Source organism: Haematobia irritans, chromosome 1 (assembly GCF_050003625.1).
Source record: "Haematobia irritans isolate KBUSLIRL chromosome 1, ASM5000362v1, whole genome shotgun sequence".
Taxonomy (NCBI): Eukaryota; Metazoa; Arthropoda; class Insecta; order Diptera; family Muscidae; genus Haematobia; species Haematobia irritans.
Genome location: NC_134397.1, coordinates 278,148,028 through 278,170,480, shown reverse-complemented (window position 1 = coordinate 278,170,480; position 22,453 = coordinate 278,148,028). Strand labels below are relative to the sequence as shown.

General features: G+C 31.6%; 1 protein-coding gene and 1 long non-coding RNA gene across 10 annotated transcripts in view; one reads left to right on the top strand and one right to left on the bottom strand.

Moving 5' to 3' along the window:
- Positions 1–22,453, top strand: part of Fas1 (fasciclin 1 Fas1 domain-containing) — a 95,523-nt gene that overhangs the window by 17,947 nt on the left and 55,123 nt on the right. For 8 of the 9 annotated variants that reach the window (XM_075295643.1, XM_075295632.1, XM_075295637.1 and 5 more), the window contains exon 3: positions 19,267–19,299. The exons of the other annotated variant lie outside the window; for it this stretch is intronic. In XM_075295643.1, coding sequence (XP_075151758.1) covers positions 19,267–19,299 — 33 coding nt within the window. The remainder of the gene's footprint in view (positions 1–19,266; positions 19,300–22,453) is intronic. 9 annotated transcript variants of the gene reach the window in all.
- Positions 4,809–5,219, bottom strand: LOC142219803 (uncharacterized). The gene is made up of 2 exons (XR_012717780.1): positions 5,100–5,219; positions 4,809–5,034 (listed from the first exon to the last, which is right to left on the bottom strand). It is a non-coding gene; the product is annotated as an uncharacterized LOC142219803 (long non-coding RNA).

Sequence of the window (22,453 nt, the reverse complement as noted above, 5' to 3'; positions counted from 1 at the left end):
GATTGCATTTATAAATTTGAACTCACGTCATCAAATTTTTAAAATTTTTGAGTTTCATATATTAACCGAAATAAACAACTTGTAGTCCATAGCAACAAATTCTCTTCATAACTATAAAATTAGTTAACACAACCAACTTATTGACTAGGCGGACTTTCAGTTGGGTTTGGTGACACATTGGCAAAACGAATCAGTTATCACAACAGGGTGGAATAAATTAAATTGGTTCGTTACTTCAATGTATAAATAACGACCAATATTTGGTCGTGTGTACCAACTTTTGGTCACACCGCCGTTATATTGATTATATAAACTATCAAACAAGAGATATAGCTAATAATTATTCCACACAATTAAAAGTTGTGGGTTTCCACTATCAAACTGTTGTGGTAATCGAATTTCAACCAATCATTTCTCTGGGTGTAATTTGTTTGAGCATAAATATTGCAGCTTATTCATTGAATCGGGATATGCTTTGGGAATATAGGCATCATATATTTTTTTGATAGAAATAATCTACACCTTTTTCGTTTTCTTTTGAAAACATTTGAAAGATTTACCATAATCGCTTGTATTGTTCCAATAAAACCGTTTTTATCATTCTAACGATAAGAGGACCAAATTTCAAATTTAAATTAAATGTCGATTTATATCACAAGGATATCGTGACAAGGAAACATTTACAAATATAGGCAGCTGGTGCTTTTTTTTGACATAGAATATTTGAAGGGATGAGCAACGAGCTACAAAGGTCAAATTCAAAAAGACATCATTTCCACACAAGTGCTGTTGAGATTTGTTGACAGCTAAATTTTTCTTTTATTTTTTGGTTAAGAATTCAGAAAATTCGTTTTTGATATGACAAGCAAAATTCCAATGATTCAATGGTCGAAACCTCTTAAGTCAAACCAACCCAACATCATTGATGAATTTCACGAATGGAAACTATTTCCCAACATTATATGAGAGAACTAACAATTGCAGACGGACACAGACGTTTGGTGGTGAATGGAAAGACAGACAGACTGATGGGCAAATTCAAAAGAATAATAGCAAATCTTCAACTGAATATGAATGAATGAATGCAGGGACCCAAAGTGTAGGGAAGTGACTTTCTGCCAGATATGGGTCTTAGAGGTATTGAGTTACCAAGACCATTATGATAGCATTATGTTGACGGTCTTGTTAGTGTTCGTTCTTTGTTCCATATTCTTCTCATTGTTAAGACTAAGAATAAGGATAGAGATGATGTTCACAAATACCGTGAATGCATTGACAACGATGAACAAGTCCACATTACCTATGAGTATAGGGCATGCTAGACTAGACAAGTGATTTTCTTTAAATACCACCTGAATTGAATTAGAAAAAAAAGAACGAGGAACATAGCCACGAAACTGTAACAGAATATAATCTTTCATGTTAATAGAGATTTCATTCATACATGCCAGAGTTTTTTTTTTTGCTCCTCTTCATTTTGTTTGCTGTACGCAGTTTTTTCTTTGGCATTTCTCTTTTCCTTTTGTTCTGTTAAAGAAATCGAAACCTTTTAACAACAGAACCAACTGTCGTATTGTTAGTTGGTATTCATAGACTTTGACAAGCAAGCAAATACACAGCTAACTGATAAGCTGGAAAATTATGGCCCATACCAAATGACCGTACGAGCAAACGAACACATGGACTTATTATGCAGCCTTGCCTCTTCTGTAAGTGTTTGTGGATATCACTGTTCAAGATACCAATCGCTTGAAACTGATATTTATGGAACACCATTCGGAAGGAAGGGCCACTGGGCTGGAGTTAAACAATTTCGGGGAGAAATTTGATACAATGTTTGAAAATATTTTTGTTCTCTTTGGTTTAGATTTCACTGAGGGTTCTATCAACACAATCTACTTCTCAATGGATTTTATCCAACCCCCAGTAGTTTACGTTGGTCATTAAGTAATTAAAAGTTTCTATATGGAAATAAATATTTTCAAGGGCTTGCTATTAAGGATATCATCGAAAAGAGAAATTTGAAATTGATAAGGATTTTCCACGAAAATAATCACAAAAACTACAACAAGGGAATCGATTTAAGGTCTTATCTTGCAATCGACCGGAGAATTCATTATCCTTCGAGGAATATGAAGTCTTACATAAAAATAAAAAAATTTGTAGTGTGGCCAACGTCATCAAAATACAAATGCGAATTCAGCTTAGCATAGAATATACATATTACGGATATAAAGTTTGTTTCCTTGTCTCAAAGTCGACAAACTTTTTAAGGAAGTCGTGCTTATAGTTAAGTGATTCCACTTTAAACTTGGAATCTTAAAATAAAAGAATTATTTTTTAGATTTCTCGCCTTCTTCGGATAACGTTGGCTCGGTTGCAGTCTACTGTCCTTTGGTCACCAGTATTCATCAGGGGCTTACCACAATAAAAAAAAAACTTTAGAAACGTGCTTCGATTGCGCTTAAATAGCGCCAAAGGTTACTATGAGGTTAGGTTACTTGGTTGACATTGTTGCCCGGGGTGAACAGATGCGGTATAGTTAAATTAAGTATAAGTCCAATGAAGGACCTTCTTTTCTGTGAATGTGTAGCATTATCATGGTGAACCTTTGAACCTTTTTATTTCACACGAAACAAACGTACACTCAAAAAAGGGACGATAATACCAACTGAAACTTAAAATAAACAAAAAGTTGTATAAAAATATAGCGCACATTTTTTTATAAAATAGTTCTTATTTTCCTAAAATGGAAGACGTTTGCTCAAATTGAGTTTATAAAGGCCGGCACTCTATTTGTTGGTGCGAAAAAGTTCCCCTCAATCATTGTTTCGCGTTGAAAAATGATAGTGTCGACAATATATTTTGAAGGAAAAAAACAGTCATTTTGGAACTTTTTCGCGTTTATTTCATCGAAATGTATTGACAACATCGCAAAATGTCACGAAATGATTACATGTACATAGGCAACTAGTGGCTTCATTTACACATACACGCATACATAATAATTAAGTTGAAAAAGAAGAAGCAGAAGTTATTTTACAAATAACTTTGGATTTAAAAAATCTAATTTTACAATGCTGCATTATATTTTTTTGGAAAATAGCAACGCGAAAACCGAACAGAGTACCGGCCTTTTAACAAAAAGTATTAACTTATTCGTAACATTTTGCAATTTGAAAACTATTTTAGTTAAAATTTGCTAAAATAAACCTACATTTAATTTCATAGTGTGTTCACTTTTTTGGGTGTAAGTTAAGACAGTTCTCTGTTGTTCCATATATATTCAGTCTATAAAGCTAATTGGGATACCACTTTTCAAACTTCGCAAGAGATTAAGAAAGTCGCGATAAACTATGGATAGGCAAAAGGCCTTCACATATAAATATTCCTTATCAGCATCACCATAATACATTGAAATGAATTGAAGTACACATCGCACGCATTTGCCCATTTACTACAAGAATGTTCATGTTCCCAGTAATATCTCCTCAACAAGGCTATTGCTTTATAATGTATCCTTCTTGGTTACAGCGATTATGGACGTCAATCGTAGTTATTGAGCCTTGACATTTACGGCTACAATCATGTGTGTAGCATTGGGAATGTTATCCAATAACAAATTTAAACAATAGCCGAAGAGAGAAGATAACAATATTTCTAATTGGATTTGTGTGGAAATATCATACAAATCAGCATCTCTATTACAAATTAGAGCGAAGAGAAAGGAGATTATTTTTAGTAATTGTTACTGTTTGAGAAATAGATTTGCACCTTTGCAAGTATACGCATTTTGAATTGAATCCAAATTTTGTTGGACATATTTTTCCTTTCCTCTCTCTGTGACACTGTTTTATCGATTTTTCTCAACAAGTTATTAAAAGGTCAAGGCTATTGTCCTCAGTGAGTTGTATATGTGTGGGGAAAGGTAGGTTTCGTTTCTGGCGTGCATACACTTTTTTCTGTAAATACTCTGTTCTCAGCCAGTCAAATGCCATCATCTGAGTGACTCTCAACACGATGCTGTTTTTTGCTCACCTTCGCATTACACCTCAGAACAGAGAGTTTGTTGGTGTTCCTCTATGCTTTTTCTATGTTTCGGTATAAATAAACCCACAGGTAGGTAAACCATATAGGGCACTCCATTACCAAAATAAAGAAATTATGTATTTGTAATTTTAATGTTGGAATAATCAATGAAGGTGGAAAAGGTGAATAATTTTATAATTGAATACAATTTCTGAATTTTCTATAACCGATGTGAATTTCTTTAAAAATATTTTTTTATATTTTTCATTTTCACATTATTGAGAACATAAATGTCAATAGCCTCTGTGGATTTTTATTAGCACCAGAAATATGTGCCTACACCCCATATTAAAATTCGAAAGACTTAAAATCACCTTATGTGCGATTCAGCTTACCTTTTTTGTTTGCAAGATAGAGGAAAAGATTTTTTTTTTAAATTTTTGTTACAGATACTATTTTTGTCAAAATACACAGAAAAAAGTGAATAATTGAATCAAATACAAAAATTGTGAATTCAATTATTTTTGTATTTGATTTTCAGCTTATGACGAAAATTGTAAATCCAATTACCCAAATTGTAAGGTTGTCATAAAACTATTTTCAAATGAAGTAATATTTGCCTTGAGTATAAATGTAATTGGAATTTGTCAAAATATTTAAATGACATAGTACTCAATCCAAATACATTAGTATTTGAAGTATATAAAGCGTTTTCAATACAATCTTTGTACTATATAATCTATATTAATTTAAGAAAATTATACAAATACACTCTGAAAAAAGGTTTAATGCTTTTTATTATAAAAAAGAAATTCTGAAAATATGTATAATTGAAAATACAGCGAAGTACATGTTTGGTAGAAAAATACAGAATATTCATTATAAACGACGTATTTAACAGGCTAACTCACAAAGAAAAAACAGTTTTTGAATTATCTGTACCACCTGCTGGAATTTCCCAAATCTTCCTCATTTATATGCGATTTGTTTAGGCATCCTGCTCTTCTGTAATACAAATATCTAGTCGTTTCAAAGTTTCGAAAATATTTCAAAGTTTTACATGATTTTACCTTCTGTTGCTGGGAAGAAATCCTCGAAATCCCCGTTTTCGAAGTAAACACATTTTCCTCTAGGCCACATATTTTTGACAGTCGGCTTATATCCATTAATAAGGCAATTTGACGTGTACACGACCTAATTGTAAAAACAAAATAGAAAGAATGTAATTGTATATATATTCCAAAGCTTATTCGCAAGTTTTTAAACGACCCAATTCAGGATGTGTGTAAGTTTATACAACAAAATAAATCATTTACATATTTTATTAAAGCTTTCAGCGAATTTTAAAAATTTTACGAACATAGAAATATGTACTAAATATATTAAATTAACTTTCCATAGTAAAAAGTTTGTGCTGTGATACTTTCGTCGTGATGCCAACTAATGGCCGAAGTCACGAGAATTCTCGTGAGTCTAAAAATTGTTGTGAACCGTTAATCGTCTTTAAAAGTTCTGTTTGCGTGAACGTACATGAGTATTTCGTGAATGTGCTTGAGAGAGAGAAAGAATTCTACCAACACGTCACAGGTTAGACTCACAATGAAAATGTTCATTTTTACGAAGAGAATTCTTACAGTGTAGTTTCCAAAAAACGCGCTTGACCAAAAAACTGGTATTTAGATACTGCGATAAAATACAATATGGTGCGCCAAAAATGTTGTAAATGTTAACATTTCGAATCGCGGTGCCGATACCCCGGTTTATTTGCGGGTAAATTCGACCATGTTCTTAGGAAGATTCTTAATAATAACAATAAATGACATTTTATTGTTTGTATTAAATTATTTTTCGTTACGTAGCAACATCATAAACAGTTTTATCAGGCAATTACGCATTATACTTAAATCAATAACTTTTATACTTGGTCCAATTGAACATAGTAATTGATGTGTTGTGAATTCAATTACCAGTGAATTTTGATATTTTTGCCAGTTTTCCATTCAACCAATTATTTTCATGTTTGACTTAATAAAAATAGTATTTGATATAATTTTTTCATTCAATTATGCCAATAATTGATTTTTATTTTGCTTCAGTTTTTTCTGTGTAGTATCAGATATTGAACTTTGATCATATGGAAAATATTGGATTTAGTAATTTATCTTTTGAAATCAAAAACATTGATTAAAAATTGACTTCATGGTGAATCTTTGCATCAGTTGTTCGGAATCGATGCCAATATAATTAAACTAGATAATAAATCTGTATTTGGTTAGCTTTGATTAGCATATCGGAATGCCCCATATTTATGTTGGTGTACATGTCTAGCTATAACTAACTGACTTTTACACATTTTCTCGTTTTTCATCAAATGTATGAGGTAGTTATTTTGTTGAGAGAGTTGTTTTTCTTTTTCTTCCATTTTCGAGTTTTCTCGTTCTAAGTATTTTCATTTATTTATTATGTTTTCAGTTTTGCTGTGGTAAGGAGATTTGAGGGGGCTATAACAACCTGTGAGCATCTCATATTGCTCATGAGGTATATGAGAAACAAAATGCTACTATAAAATAGCTAATTGCGACAGCTTTTATTTCCCACATTTTTTATGCGAATTTTCCACATTTCATATACCTTTCGAAATGTACCATAACCAAAAGCCATAGTGAAACCGCCTCCTGGTATGGAGTACAGGAAACGAAATTGACCATTTGTGGCCATTGGAGGTGGGAACAACCTTTTTTCTCTTGGCGGCTGAGTTTTTATAAATTTGATGTGTATACGGTTGAGAGTTTTTACAGAAATTAACGATGCTGTGTGATTAATCGCAAAATCGGATTAACAAAGAAGCCATTTTGGCTCCTCCTTTTTGCAAATTTTATATATATAGATATGTTCAGACAGGTTACATTTTTACGATGTCTGCCATTGCAAATTGCATATCACAAATTAATTATCTTATCTGCTCTCTTTATTAATAATCACTCTTCACATCCATTAATTAAACGTCATTCTGTCTATCTCAATTTAAAAGCTCTTACGACCTACCTTTCAGATGAATAGTTTATGTTCTGGGAACGCTAACATGCCTAACATTTACTTCATAGTTTCCTTTTCAAACATTTGCATTCTCATGAGCATTGTGTGGTTTCGTTCCATTCCAAGGATGCAACAGACGTAATTTATGTACTTCAATGGTTCAACGAGAGATTAAGTACGTGTATGTATGTGAGCTTTATGTGCGTGTTTTGTACTATACTCTTTTTGACGGGAGCGAATGAGAGAATCAGGTGAGATGTCTATTCACGGGAGTTCTCTTTTATTTAGGTCATATGTAATTCTATACAGGAATGGTAAGAGGGAATGCCCTTGCATGAGAATGCGGAAGAAACACTTGTTTAAAGCCAAATAAGAGCAAAAATACTTGTACTTGGTTGAAGGGAATAAACAAAAAATATTCTAGAAAACGAACGTTGCCACTAAAGGCTATGCGGAAAAACTGTGACAAATGTTTGTGCAGAGGAGAATCAATTAGTTATTCGTAATTGAACTACGACTATGCAGAAAATTAATTATGTTTGCAACATGACGTCATGTGTTGAATCTGACTGCATACCATTTTTTTCTCGATTTGAGACTTAATGTAATATTAATGTATACTTGGCAATTTGACAAATGTTTCATCTTGTTTCATTTTTATACCCTCCACCATAGGATGGGGATATATTAACTTTGTCATTCCGTTTGTAACAAATCGAAATATTGCTCTAAGACTTCATAAAGTATATATATTCTGGGTCGTGGTGAAATTCAGAGTCGATCCGAGCATGTCCGTTCGTCCGTGCGTCCGTCCGTCTGTTACGTGTGTGTTATTATATGGCCTCAAACAAACTTGGTGTTATTATATGGTCATTGCAAAAATTGGTCGAAATCGGTCCTTATTTATATATAGCCCCCATATAAACCGATCCCCAGATTTGACCTACGGAGCCCCTTGACCTACGGAGCAAAATTCATCAGATTCGGTTGAAATTTGGTACGTGATGTTAGTGTATGGTATCCAACAACCATGCAGGAATTGGTTCATATCAGTCCATAATTATATATAACCCCCATATAAACCGATCCCCAGATTTGACCTCCGGTGCCTTTTGGAGAAGCAAAATGCATCCGATCTGGTTGAAATTTGGTACGTGGTGGTCGTATCTGATATTTAACAACCATGCCAAAAGTGGTCCATATCAGTCTATAATCATATATAGCCCCCATATAAACCGATCCCGAGATTTGGTTTTGGAGCCTCTTGGTACATTGTGCTAGTGTATGGCCGTTAACAACCATGACTAACTAGGTCCATACCGGTTTATAGTTATATATAGTCCTCAGATAAATCGATTCCCATATTTCAATTCTGGCTACCTACACGCAAAAAAATAATTCTTTCCTCCCAAACGAAATTTTAGACAAACAAAGTTCGTTTCTCATTTGCTTTTCGCTGTAAGGAAGTGTATTTGGAAGAAAAGTATATACTTTTTGTGATAAACGTTTATTCTTTTCCAGGATGTAAAAACAATTTCATAAAGACAAATTCAAAAAAAAAAACATTGTTTTCTTGCTAATTGCATTTTCCCTCACATCTTTCTCACATCCACGAGTTTTTTTTAGTTCTTAACACCTTTTCCTGTAATACCAACAATGTAGAAGAAATTATACGATTTTATAAATTTTTAAAATTTTTTTACCTTTCGCCTGGACGGAGAATCGAACCGCGGACCATGCACTTTGTAAGCCAACACACTAACCACTGAGCTATGTACCTGTTATGGTCATGAATAGATAAATATCCATATAAGTTCTATTTATATAGCATAGCTTGCGGCGCCCACGAACCGAATAAACAAAGTTTATTTGACAGAAACAAACATTTAGTTTGGCACCGTGGAGCAGTGGTTGCTACGTCCGACTTGCATGCCAAGGGTCGTGGGTTCGATCCCTGCTTCGACCAAAGTTTTTTTATTTTTTTTAATTTTTTTTTTACATATATTCCAGATATGTTCGGAAGATTTCGAAAAAATGTTCAACATTACATTGTAGTATATTAAATTTTGAACTGTAAAATGTGTCTTATGAACGACCTAAAGTCAGAAAAGAACAGTGTTTGATATAAACGAAATGGACTGTGTTGTTGTTTCAAAAATAACTTTTTTTTATTGAAAAAATAAAAATTTTGTAACAAACGATTTTTTTTTGGTGATAAAAGTTTAAAATTTTCGAAGCAATTCAAAAAACTCTAACAAAAGAAAAACGTTTTCGGTACACGTTTTCCAAACGTTTTTTTTTTTTCTTTGCGTGTACGTACCGTGCAAACGTCCATATCGATTCATAATTATTTGTAGTCATTCTACATCCCAAATACTGAGAATTTTTTGAAATGAAATAATGAAAATAATGAAAGTAGTTTTCTGAGAAGCAATACCTACCTACCTACGAATGTAATCATTCTACATCCAAAAAAAATGCTTTCCTCAGGAACGAAATGTTAGACAAACGAAATTACCCATTCTTATAAATTATTTTCTTTTAGACCAAACAAACTCAAATTTATGATATGAGATTGAATGATTGTGAACGTCAAAACAAACGTTGCTTGTCTAAAATTTCGTTCCTCAGAAAAGAAAACTCTTCTTTCAGTTTAGGTTCTCAATAATTATTAAAGAGATTATTACGATTATGTTCAAAAGTGTTTTCTTATTAAATTTCTGTTGAATAAAATATCATATGAAGTAAGCACATTCTTATACTTTCTTTCCCCTCTCCAAACAAAATCTTCATCATCACAACCTTTCTCACCATAAAGAGTATTAAGCCATTAGTGATAATGACTACCTACCCGCAACATGGCTGGGCTAATCTACTGATGATTTTCTCTCTATTATTGTATATTACACGGAGGCTTTATGAAAATAATACTCAGACTGTCTCTTCCCTTCCTTTAAGTAAAATACATCTTCACCGCCTTTATCCCTTGGGCTTAAACAGCACCGGTAATTCAGTTGTAAAAATGATTTTGTAACCATTCTAGAGTGCCAGTTGTTGTTGCTTTTATTATTTCATACAATGAATATGCGACAGAACCAAAGTAAGAAAGACTAACAACACATGCCATTATTTACAAAAACCCATTACACATACATATGATGGTATAACATTTTTAGTATTGTACCGTAGTTGAAAGCGCTTTTGAACCTTTTTGCCTTGCCACATTTATACGAATCACCTAAAGACCCATTCAACCACCCACATGCCCTCAAAACGCCACCGTTACCAAAGAGCGTAAGACAAATGTTTGACTATGGATGAGCAGTTTTAGAGGTATGCAATGCAAGCATTGTGTGTATGTATGTGTACTGTTATGTTAATCGGAAGTGTACCACCAATGTGTAGCATCATGGTTTAAAGAGGCGATTCACTCGTGTAATTAGACTATGGCATGAGAAGGATACGAGGTCAAAAGCGAAAGTGTTAAACAGCAAACTTTTAGTTACCATACCGTCTGATAAGTGAATTATCTGTGAATCTAAGACTCTTTAATCAAATGCAAAAAAGAATATGAGCATAATCGAAAATGGAATGTGGTCGTATTATTTTTTAGTCTGGTTAATTAATCGTCTGGTTAATTAATCAGACGTTGGTCTGAACATATTTCATATTAAAAACAAAAAGTGCCCAAATATGTATTGTTGAGCCTTGAAGATAGTTTTCCCCTTTAAGCTGAATACTATGTTCAGTTTTCAAGCTAAAAACTAGCTTATTTTCACCGTTATTTTTTTAAATTAATTAATTTAGAAATATAAAATCCTTTCCATCCATTATTTGATAAAAATATAATCGTCTTCATATAGATTTTTGTACTTTTAATTTAGTGTTTTGGCTAAAAAACCAAAGATAGTACTCACCTTTACATTCAATGCCATCAGTCACATAATCACATATTTCATAAAACTTCTATTTTCCTATTGCATACCTCGTTTGGAAGACCACCGGAAAAGAGAGAGAGAGAGAGAGAGTGTAAAAGTTTACGGGGCATAACTTTCAAACAATGGAATGCAGTCGGCGTTCAGGTCTGTTAAGTAACAAAAACATTTACCGACACTTACCTCACCTCGTCATCATCATTACCAGCAACAACCAAGTTGTAATTACCATATTCGTCAGTTGTAATGAGATCAAATGGCATTTTAACGGTTCAACCCCCGATACAGTAAGCAATCGTTTCATGTAAACAGTAGAATTTTCATTTTTTGTTTAACAATTTGTCTCATCACAGTCATTGCTTGTCCATTTTTCATTTTGGTTTTCTCTAAAAGAAACTAAAAATTAAACGCGACAGTGAAATTTTTCGAAAATTATCCAATTTGTTGTAGTATTTCAATTGTCAACATCAATAGCAATACCAGCAGCAACCTCAACGCCTCAGTCGTCATGATTGACCTTTTGAATTGTCATCATTCTCGTTCATTGTCAACGGGCAAGCAAGCCAACCAGGCAAGAGGCAGCCTTAATGTTATTTCACTTATGACCTAACTTCCTGTGTAGTTGACATTACAAATTATGATCAAGCAAACAAGATGATCACCACCTCCTCCATCATCATAAGCGTAATCATCTCAACAATAATCATGACGTTTATGATCGCTGCCACAGATCAGCTGCGGCAGCAAGCACAGTGGTTTTCCTTTGAATCTCTACTATCATAGATAAACATCATATCAGTTGCATCTAATGATACCCCACCTCAACGGGAATATGATATCATAAATCTGAGTAGGAATCAAAGTAAATAATAAAAAATAATTTTTATTGCTCAAACTGTGTGAAAGTTGTAAATCCAGAATCTTCTAAATAGTCTTAATGCCTCTCCACGGGAGGTCAGGACCAAATTCAACAAAACGGGTGGTAGCAACGTTCTTTTCCAATAGCACATAGGGAAACACAAAACAAGTTCAAATGTTAGAAAAATTAATTCTATAATATGAATATGGATGAGATAAAGGGTTTAAATGCTCTTTGTTGCAGCACCTTTTTCACGTTTCGAAATTTCATGTATGTTCTAATCTAGGTGCAATACTAACAAGATTTTTCATTTGAATAAGAACACCTTTGATTTGGTTTTGTAAGTTTGTAAGCCACTATAATTAGTATGGATTGGGTTTAGTTTGGAGCTGTCAAATTAAATATAATTTAAAGCTTGTTTGATCTAAGGTCATATGGAATTAGTAAGGGGATAATAAAAGATATGATGCATTGAGAAAAAAAATAGGTTTATATTTGTGAATAAATTAAACTGAGCACATATAACAATTTAGCTCAAGACGAAAACAAATCTCAATATTTTAGTATTTTTAACTGATTGAAGTTTATGCGGTTGAAATGATGTGTAATTTTTCGAGTTTTATTTACCACATTTGTTTTTTAATTAAGAGGGTATCAGTATCATGTCCTTAAATTATGAATGTGAATTTTGTTTATAATAGAAGATATATTTCTCTTCTACAAAGTTTTCGAATTAAAAATGGGTAACTTAATTCTTTTTCTTCAAGGCTCAAAAATACATATTTGGACACTTTTTGTTTTTATTTTTGAAAAATTAAATTTGTTGTCTTTTTGTATCTTGACCACAAAGCAAAAAAGCGTTCAAAAATAGATTATATCAAACCCTTTATTTTAAAGCCGTTTATTCAACAGTCGATTTTATGTTACAATAACAACATAAACCCTCATTTTCATGGGGTTCCGTTAGAGCAAGGTTAGCTAACCGACTTTTATACCGGCCAACAGATATTTATGTAATCTAGCCTAAATATATACTCATGTGTAAGTTAAGTTGTTAACCACTAAAACTCATTTGAAATGACTCTCAATACTGTGCCTATGATGAGAAGGCCAAAGCACGCGACAGTCTAAATTTTGTCATGTATACATAATTGATAAGTTCTCTAACATTGTCATAGTGGACATTTCGAGAGTATGCCATACGATCTTTTGTTCTCAGAGCAGAGAATTCATAGCGTAAAATAGCCATCGCTAGTATGATGAAAATGGAGAAAAGCTTTAATAGTTCTGACAATGATCTGATCTAAAGAAAACTTCATTAATGTATGCATAACATATCTCTATGAGAAAAAGATTAACAGCTCTTGCGCTTCTGCCCGTCTTCATTAAGGCATGCGTTTGAATCCCATGATGAGTACAAGTTTGTGGGATGTCCACTTTTTACAAATGGTGACACTTTTTTTCTGTAAACGACCCTAGTGATGATCGTGAAAGTTGAATTGTGGTGGTTAGGGAGTGGTGGCGTGGTTATGGTGCTGATGATGCACTCGTTTGTTCAATTGAATTTAATTAAGATTAAAGCTCATTCCAATGTGGACATTCTGTATGCGCATACGAAACAGCAGCGTGCGCTTATATTTTTAGCGGCTTTTTGCCGACCTTAATGCTATGGCGTCGAAAAGGCGTCGTCACTATCGCTGGCTTTGAGTAAGCAGTAATGTCTAAAACACTTCACTGGCCTGAGTGGGCCATTTGAAACACTTTGTCCTCATCAGATAAGACACCATTGCATTGACTATGGTTTTTCTTCAGGCTCATTGTAGCTACATTAATGGACCATTTCAAATTGAAGAAAACCCACAGTCACTCAATTCGAAACACAAAAATGCATTCCACCCTCTGGGATGAGTGAGTGTCTGTAAAGCAAGTGTAACATTTCACAGTTTGTATATTTGAGTCCCATCTCAGTCAGTAGTTCCAAGCGTAAATGCTTGATTAGAAATGAATTTTAATTGGAAATTGAAAATGTTATGAAATGGTGGGAGGCGGTAGAATATCTTAAATATTCACTTCAATTTAATACAAATAAAATAATGCGGTCGTTTGTGGTCAGGGCACAAGCTGGAATGGTTGTTAATTAATGAAATGCATTTGTTCAAGTGTATATATTTGTAATTCCTCAAGATATCGCCTGGCCACAATCACCACAATGAGTTGTGTTACAATTTGAAATGTATTTGCAGGGGGTTTCCTTAATTGACAACTCAGCTGACAAACCAAACCGCATCCTATGGATTTGGGGATGCAATGCGGAGGCTCAATTAAAAATTATATTTAAATTACTAATTAGATGTTTTTCATAATTACTTCTTTTTTGTATGTGGACAAACCGGCTACTCCTCCTCAGATATATATTTGTCCCTTAGAGTTGTTGCTTTGAAAATGGCGTGGAGCTATTCTCCCCTCTTAAAAATTTTAATAATTTTTATGTAAACCAATTAGAGAACTTCCTTTGGGAATTATATGTATAATGATTAAATGGTCAAGTTACTTGACATATGAATAGGATGTACCCAGTACATACTTATTGCGCATGCGTGTGATCTTAAGAGACCTTTAGAAAGTTTCAAGTTTATTCAGCCTTTAATTGCAATTAATTATGTATATGCGTTATATGTATTTTCAAGACCGGAATTAAGAAACAAGTTTCTGTGGCAGACCAGAAGATATCAAATTTCTAAATGTTCACTGCGATTTCGATTCAAACGTTACACCAAGAGTGAAGTTTTTTTGTTGTCACAATGCAATAAAATTCATCAAATTTTTTAATTTAATTTTTATTTTGAGGTTGGTTATATTAAAAGGAGAATAAAGGTTTCTAAATGCTTCCAAATATTTTCCTCAGAAAAAGATGGGATTCGTTCCATATTCATACTTTTTGTACAATTTTTAAATTATTAAAAATTTTGTGGAATGGGGTCTATTCTTTAAAATTCATAGTGGAGGATATATGACTTTCGATTCAGGAAAAACAAAGAGATCAGTTACAATATTTGGCAATTCCATGAACATAAAAGACAATAGGTGTATGCATACATTTTGTCTACACGGACTTAAAAGGCTGTTTTTTCATTTGTTTCGGTGTAAAAATATACACTCAAAAAAAAGTGAACTCTCTATTTCACTAAAGCCATATTAACTTTATATTAGTTCATAGAATCATTATGTTTGGAAAAAGTTTATTTTAGTCAAATAATTTTTTGCGTATGTTAGTTAAATGAACTAAAAAACGGGAAAAAGTTATGCACAAATAAAGCATAAAGATTTCCTAATTTCGTATTTCTTACACAATAGTTCATTATTTCTTCAAATTTGTAAATTTTACCAAAAATGTGTCCATCGTGAACTTCGTATGTCACTAAAGACATTCTTGCAATTTTGAACTCCAAGATTTCTCTTAAAACTACAAAATTTTCTTTAACTACTGAAAAAAGTTAGTTATGTCTAATAAATTTTCTTGAATTTGTCGAAAAATATTTACTTATTTTTGCCATATCGGAGTGATGAAAGCGCTTGTAATACCGTTTAGTTAAAATTTTCTAAAAAAGTTCAAAATTTTCTAAAATTAATCGAAAGTTATCTTTCCTGGTGGGTTCACTGTTTTTTCAGTGTATGTTTGGAAATTTTTAGCACATTATTTTTAAATGTTCATAAACTAGCATAAAATGTTTGCGACATATATGTTAATATGTTAGAACATATTAAGTTTGGGACACTTTATTTTAAATACACTCAAAAAAAAAAAGTGAACTCTCTTTTTCACTAAAGCCAATTTAACTTTATTTTAGTTCATGGAATTTTTTTATATATGGAGAAAGTTTCCCTTACTCTAATAACTTTTTGCGTACGTTTAACTAACGTGAAACTAAAAACCAGGAAAGTTATACACAAATGAAGTAAAAAGTTTTACTAAATTCGTACTTCTCACAAAATAGTTCATTATTTCTTTAAATTTGTAAATTTTACTACAAATGCGTCCATCATGAACTTCATATGTCACTAAAGACATTCTTGCAATTTTGAACTTCAATTTTTTCTTTCAAACTACAAAATTTTCTTTAACAAGTGAAAAAAATTAATAATGTCTAATAAATTTTCTTGAATTTGTCGAAAAATATTTACCAATTTTTGTGATATCGGCGTGATGTAATACTGTTTAGTTAAAAATTTCTAAAAATATTAAAAATTTTTTAAAATTAACTAAATGTTTTCTTCCTGGTGGGTTCACTGTTTTTTTCAGTTCATTATATGTGTAGATGCCAACATATATTAATTTAGAAATAGGTGTGTTTACACCCAGAAAAAAGTGCCTTCGAAACCAAAGGAAAAAATTTTCATCAATATAGTTTATCCATTTTATTTCCATTAAGGTAAATTTTTGTGAAAAATAATAAAATTTACTCGTTTCAGTAAAAAAAATCCTAAACTGTAAGCAGTTAGGAATAGTTCATTAACTAGAATAAGGCATGGAATTTTACTCATACTATTTTCTTCGCTGGGTATAAGAATTTACTACTGAAAAAGAAAATTTTATTCACCGATAACAAAGCATTCGTAAAAATAAACAAAAACCGAACTAAAACCAAGTTTCCTCAAAATTAGTAAAATTTCTTATAAAATGATAATTGCGACTTCCTTTATAAAAGAAAGTTTTTCATACATACGAACAACACTTGGCATAGAAAAATATTTTAGTTCATTCGTACTAAGAAGTATGCAATCCTTTCAAAACTTAAGGAAACACACTTGTTAGAATATACTAAGAAATTTTCCTAAATTTCTATTGTCTACCTGTAATCGATACCTGTCATCGTGATAGTGTATAAAGAAAGAAAACACCAGCAGAATAACAACCCTTTCATTTGTCTTCATTTTGGAATCTTCAATTATCAGGTAATATTCAGTGACGCTAACCTTTTGCAACAAAAATGTTTTATGATTTTTTATATAGGTATTATATAGGTATTGAAATTGTAAAAGGATGACAAAATCGTTAGGCAGCAACTTATTAAAAGTGAAAAGTACAAGAAGAAGAAAAAGTGCGTTTTACAGTTGATAATATCACACGGAAATTGGAAATAGTGGAATAATAAACTAATATTTCAAAGAGATTCGATGCTTTTGATTCTTAATAAATATATTCAATATATTAATAAAACATGTCTTTTATTGAAGATAAAATTGCTTATAGAAATAAATAAAATTGTATTTAAAAACGAAGGTAAGCAGTTCTAATTATGAAGTAAAAGTTTTACCACAAATGTGTAAGATTTGTCGAAATGAATGAAAAATTTCAATAAAATCATTCCATATATGAATTCAAATTAGTTAAATTTTTTCATTCTGTAGTATAGTGGTATATAAATATAGGAAAATGTTAACTAATATATGGAATGCATTATTCCTAATTTCTACGAAAATCACATCGTTCAAACAAATAAAAATGTCTTTGGCGCTATACGAAGTTCAACTTTCTTCACAATGAGTTCATTTTAACTTAAAGAAGGGGTCACTTTTTTCTGGGTGTAGAAAGAGAGAGCTTCATGTAAAAAAAATGGAAGTAACCAATTGGCTCCTTACATACACCATTACACATAAATAAAATTTCATTAAATTTTTTTTCTACCAGCGTATGCCTAAAGTGAAACGTAATATGTTTGAACAAACAACATTTTGTTTGGACCAATCTTGAAAATATAAATGCTTGAAGCAGAATATGTTTAGGATACATGTTACAGAAGGGTGTAGTTTTTTGAGAGTGTAGTTTTTTCAAAAAAAAAAAATCGAAAGTGTATTTGTCGTTTTTTGTAAAAAATTTTAATTTAAATAGGGGCTTTGGGGTTTGAAAGCATCCCAAGAACAAGAACGAGAAAAATATTGTTTTTTTTTTTTTGTTTCAAGTACGACCGCATACTTGTTCGTTTATAAAAATTTTATCCCTAATTTGTTTGAGATTTTACCTCAAACTTGTTTTTCCTTTCACAGATATGAAAGATTTGTATTATCCTCAACAACTTTGAGTTAACGAGAATACATTCAGTGCAAATATTTCGATAATGATGCTCGATTATCAAGTTTTCCTTACAATATTTAGTTATATAAATACAAGCACAATCTTGTATTTTTTCGATGTTTAATTTAGCAAAATGACTTACATGGGTAACATATAAAAGGATACTCTGACGATGATAGTGGCATAACCTTTTCCTTCAAATAAACAAAATTTTGTTATGGCAACGAATGGCATAGAAATAATTGATTTAAAACAGTCGAATTTAATTATTATATTAAGAAAAATACTTAAAAGTATATATTAAAAAAATGTAAAATATAATATGAATAATTTAAATTTCTTTAATCATAAATAGATTTTTTCTTTAGATTTTATTTTCTCTTAAGACTTTTAATTTTCGAGATATATCACTTTTGAGGGAGATGTATCTGTGTATCTTGGATTCTAAAAATAAACGACAAGCTACTCTTGCCGTATCCTTGGAATATGAAATGGAAACACAACTCAGATGTTGAGACTTTTCAATGTCACAGTAATGTGACCTTCCTGGAGAGCAAAAAAAAAGCCCCAAGAAAATTCACTCTTGGTAATTAGTTATGTGTATGGGAGATGTAATTTAAATTTAATGGAAGGTTGCCATTGACAATAAGGACAATAACAAAAAGCGAGACTAGATTTAACCCCTTTTAAAATGTCTAATTAAAATTTAATTTAAAACATAAAGGAAATGAGAAAAGTTATCTTATATATGTAAGAAACAGAATGCTTTATTTATGTATGTGTGTATGCATTTATTTATGTGTGTGTGTGATTAGTTTTAGATATCGAATAGTCTAGTCTGTTGTCTACATTTAAGTTTCATTTTTTTTTGAAATCCTTTTATGTTTTCCGTTTTATCTCACATGTATGTCATTATCCTTTGAAAGCATACAATGACACGCACCACAATATACACTTCAAACACTCAGCCAACTATCATGCGAAGCATACAAACATATTTCATGAGCCACCATGTGCCATATTCTGGGCTAGAACCAACAGACATTTACATCGTAAACAACCAAAAACCCCCAATCAACCAAACAACAAACCAACCAAACAACAGTCAATCAGTCAGTCAACCCAAAGCCAATTCAACCAACCAACCTAACTTAGTAACCAAAAACAGCGCCGTGCATTAGTGATCAACAGCAACACTTCCCATTTTTCACTTCTGTCTCTTTGGTTCCATTAAGAAAAAAGGTTTTTATGTTTTGGCCTTGATAAAAAAAAACAAAGACTAAAAGATTTTGGCTGTTTAAAAAATCGTATTTTATGGCCTTTTCTACTTACAGACTGCATCACTAAGGAAACTAATGCCTGTTAGGGTAAGATATCCCAAACAACAAAACAAAAACAAAAATCGTAATAAATAAGACAAATTCAAACAGGGCAACAATTCTCCAGCGGCACAATTTTTTTTGTTTTATTGAAATTATCTCCATTGTAATTTCAATAAAATTAAAGAGTATTAGCATATAGGAAATAAAAATATAATCTTATTATAATGCGGATGTGTGTTGTTCTATGTGAATAAAATTTTTTAGCAGAAACCTTTTAGAAAAAAATATCATAAAATATTGTTTCAGATAAATTATTAATCTTACGTTACTCATATAGGATCATGTAATGAGAAAAAATATTACAAACAAAAAATTATCTGCTCTTCTCTGAAACAAAATTTTAGGTTAAAGCATTTTTTTATTTCTTAAAGGCAAAAGTCTATTAGGATTAAATGAAATCCATGCTGAAAAAAACAGTGAATCCACCAGGAAGAAAACTTTTGGTTAATTTTAGAAAATTTTGAATATTTTTAGAAAATTTTAAGTAAACAATATTACAAATAAGTAATTATTTTTCGATAAATTCAAGAAAATTTATTAGACATAATTAAGTTTTTTCACTTGTTAAAGACAATTTTGTACTTTAAAGGAAAAAATTGGAGTTCAAAATTGCAAGAATGTCTTTAGTGACATACGAAGTTCATGATGAACGCATTTGTAGTAAAATGTACAAATTTAAAGAAATATTGAACTGTTTTGTAGAAGACACGAATTTAGTTATTCTTTATGCTTCATTTGTGCATATTTTTTTCCTCGGTTTTAGTTAATTTGACTAACGTACGCAAAAAATTATTAGAGTAAAGGAAACTTTCTCCAAACATAATAATTCCATGAACTAAAATAAAGTTAAATTGGCTTTAGTGAAATAGAGAGTTCAGTTTTTTTTTTGAGTGCAGGTTTCTCTAAATGACAAATTAATGAATATCTTGCTAGGAAGTGAATATTGAATCGGAGAGTCGCCTTTACAATTTTAAGTTTTTAGCACTGAGGAAATTTTTGAGAACTAACTTCGTACCCAAAAAGCTCTTTGGACAAGGAAATACACCTTTAGCGATCTTGGTATATATGACCAACTGCAGTGAAGAGGGTAAAGTTGAAACTTTTTACCTTAAGGATTGAAACCACAATCGAAAGGATGAGTTTTGAATTTTCCATTTTTTGAATTTTAACAAGGATGTCTAATAGAATGTTAGTACTATGAAAACAATACCTAACTAGAGGTCATCTTATGTGTAATGTTCCCCTTGTTAATGCATTGATCATAAAAAAGAATCCTAGGGAAAAATAAGTGTTCGTCTAAAATCCGGAAAAATGCGATGTATGACTCCCAAAACATAGTCTTTTCTGCATCATAAAAAAAGGTTATAGCAACCAAAATAAAATTATATTTTCAAAAAGGAGATTTTCATCCATGAGATGACATTCTCTTCTTTTTGTTAAGGATTGGGCATCTTACTAATGCCTCTGGTTAGTACTTAGTTAGTAAACTCTTCAATAATATTAGTGGTAAAACCAAAATCAAGCAAAAACAAATATTTTATATAATTCAGACAAATAAGCATTCAATAACACTCAGGCATCGATATGAAGAAATCAACAAGAAAAAAAAATCGACCGCATATTAAAATGTTGCCCTGTATGTACGTATGAAACAAACCAAACTAAAATTATTTAAAAAAAATACAAATCAATATAACCCATTTAAGTTAAAACCTCAGTTTTGGCCTTGTACATATCAAAAGATATCTTAGTTTTGTTTCCATTTAATTAATGTTTGTTGTATTTTACTTTCATATCCCCTCTTTAGTTTACTATTCATAAGATTTATTATCAGAGAATTGACTTAAAACTGCATTATGATATTTTTTAATTTCGTAAAAGAATTTCAACAGTATTAGCGTATTAAAAACGTCTATCAAACACGATTACTAAAATGCCCTTCTAGAAATTGAAATTTTAAGTAAACACTTATCTTTTTTTATTTCCCTAATCCACTAATGTCGATTAGTGGTGTTTTTTTTTGTTTTCAATGTCCATTATCCTTTTTTATCTTGGTTTGAATTGAACGAACGAAAAAAATACAAAATAAAGGTTTGGCTTGTGTTTAAATAGTTAGTTTGTTACATTTTGTTTTGTGTTGTTGCGTTGTGTTGTATATCTTTGAGTCTTCTAGCTAGGGTTGTTTCCAAAGCTACCATATACAATGTTGTTGTTGTTGCATTTGCTGTTGTTACAATTACAGTTGCTAATAATGGTAACTTAGTTAGTTCGTAATGCTGTGGGTAATGTGCCTCTCCCAACCATATCATACCTGTATTCATAACCTACACCCACAAACATTCTCTCTCCCTCTCTCCCAATTTTATTATGTTCAGTTATATACACAATGCTGCCACACGCAACATTGTCAATACCTTAATGCACTCACACTCGTTTACTTGAACACTCACCTAAATTTTTTTTTAGAATAGAAATAAAAAGGACTCTGTTATATCGTAACAAAAGCAACGTCATATTAAAAAAAATGCATTTGGAGCAAAATATACATAGAACAAAGAACCGTTCACATATTTGTGGGCGTAAATATTAACATTGATCGGGCCTTGTGTTCGCTTCCGGCAAAGAGGCACGAGACAGCCAACAACCACATAATGCGATGAATGAATGACACCCTCCACAAACGAATATTGCATCAAAAGTCCTTTCTGTCTGTAAATTCTCCACCGTTGCTGGTTAATTGTAGTAATTAAACAAACATAATTATTTTTCCATACCTACGAATCCATTTCCCATGTAAATATGTAATTTAATATCCTACTAAGCTAACTGTTTAAAATACTGTAAGCAAAAAAAATATTTATTGTCCTTCAATAGTAGTTTCTCTTTGGCTCCCCATTGTAATGTGTTTTATGTGAGAAAATATTTTTGTAATAATAAATTTTCATAATCCTGCAGCCATACCCAAGAGGGAGGATCACAGGTGTATCAAGGAAAACAAGAATTATTTGTCCATGTAGACCATAAGTGTTAGCCAAAAATGTGGTAAGAGAAGGACTAATACAGACAAGAGTGGTAAAAATCATTCATGTTTATAAAATTTATTTTCCAAATCCAATTTTATGAAAGGTAATTATGGTTT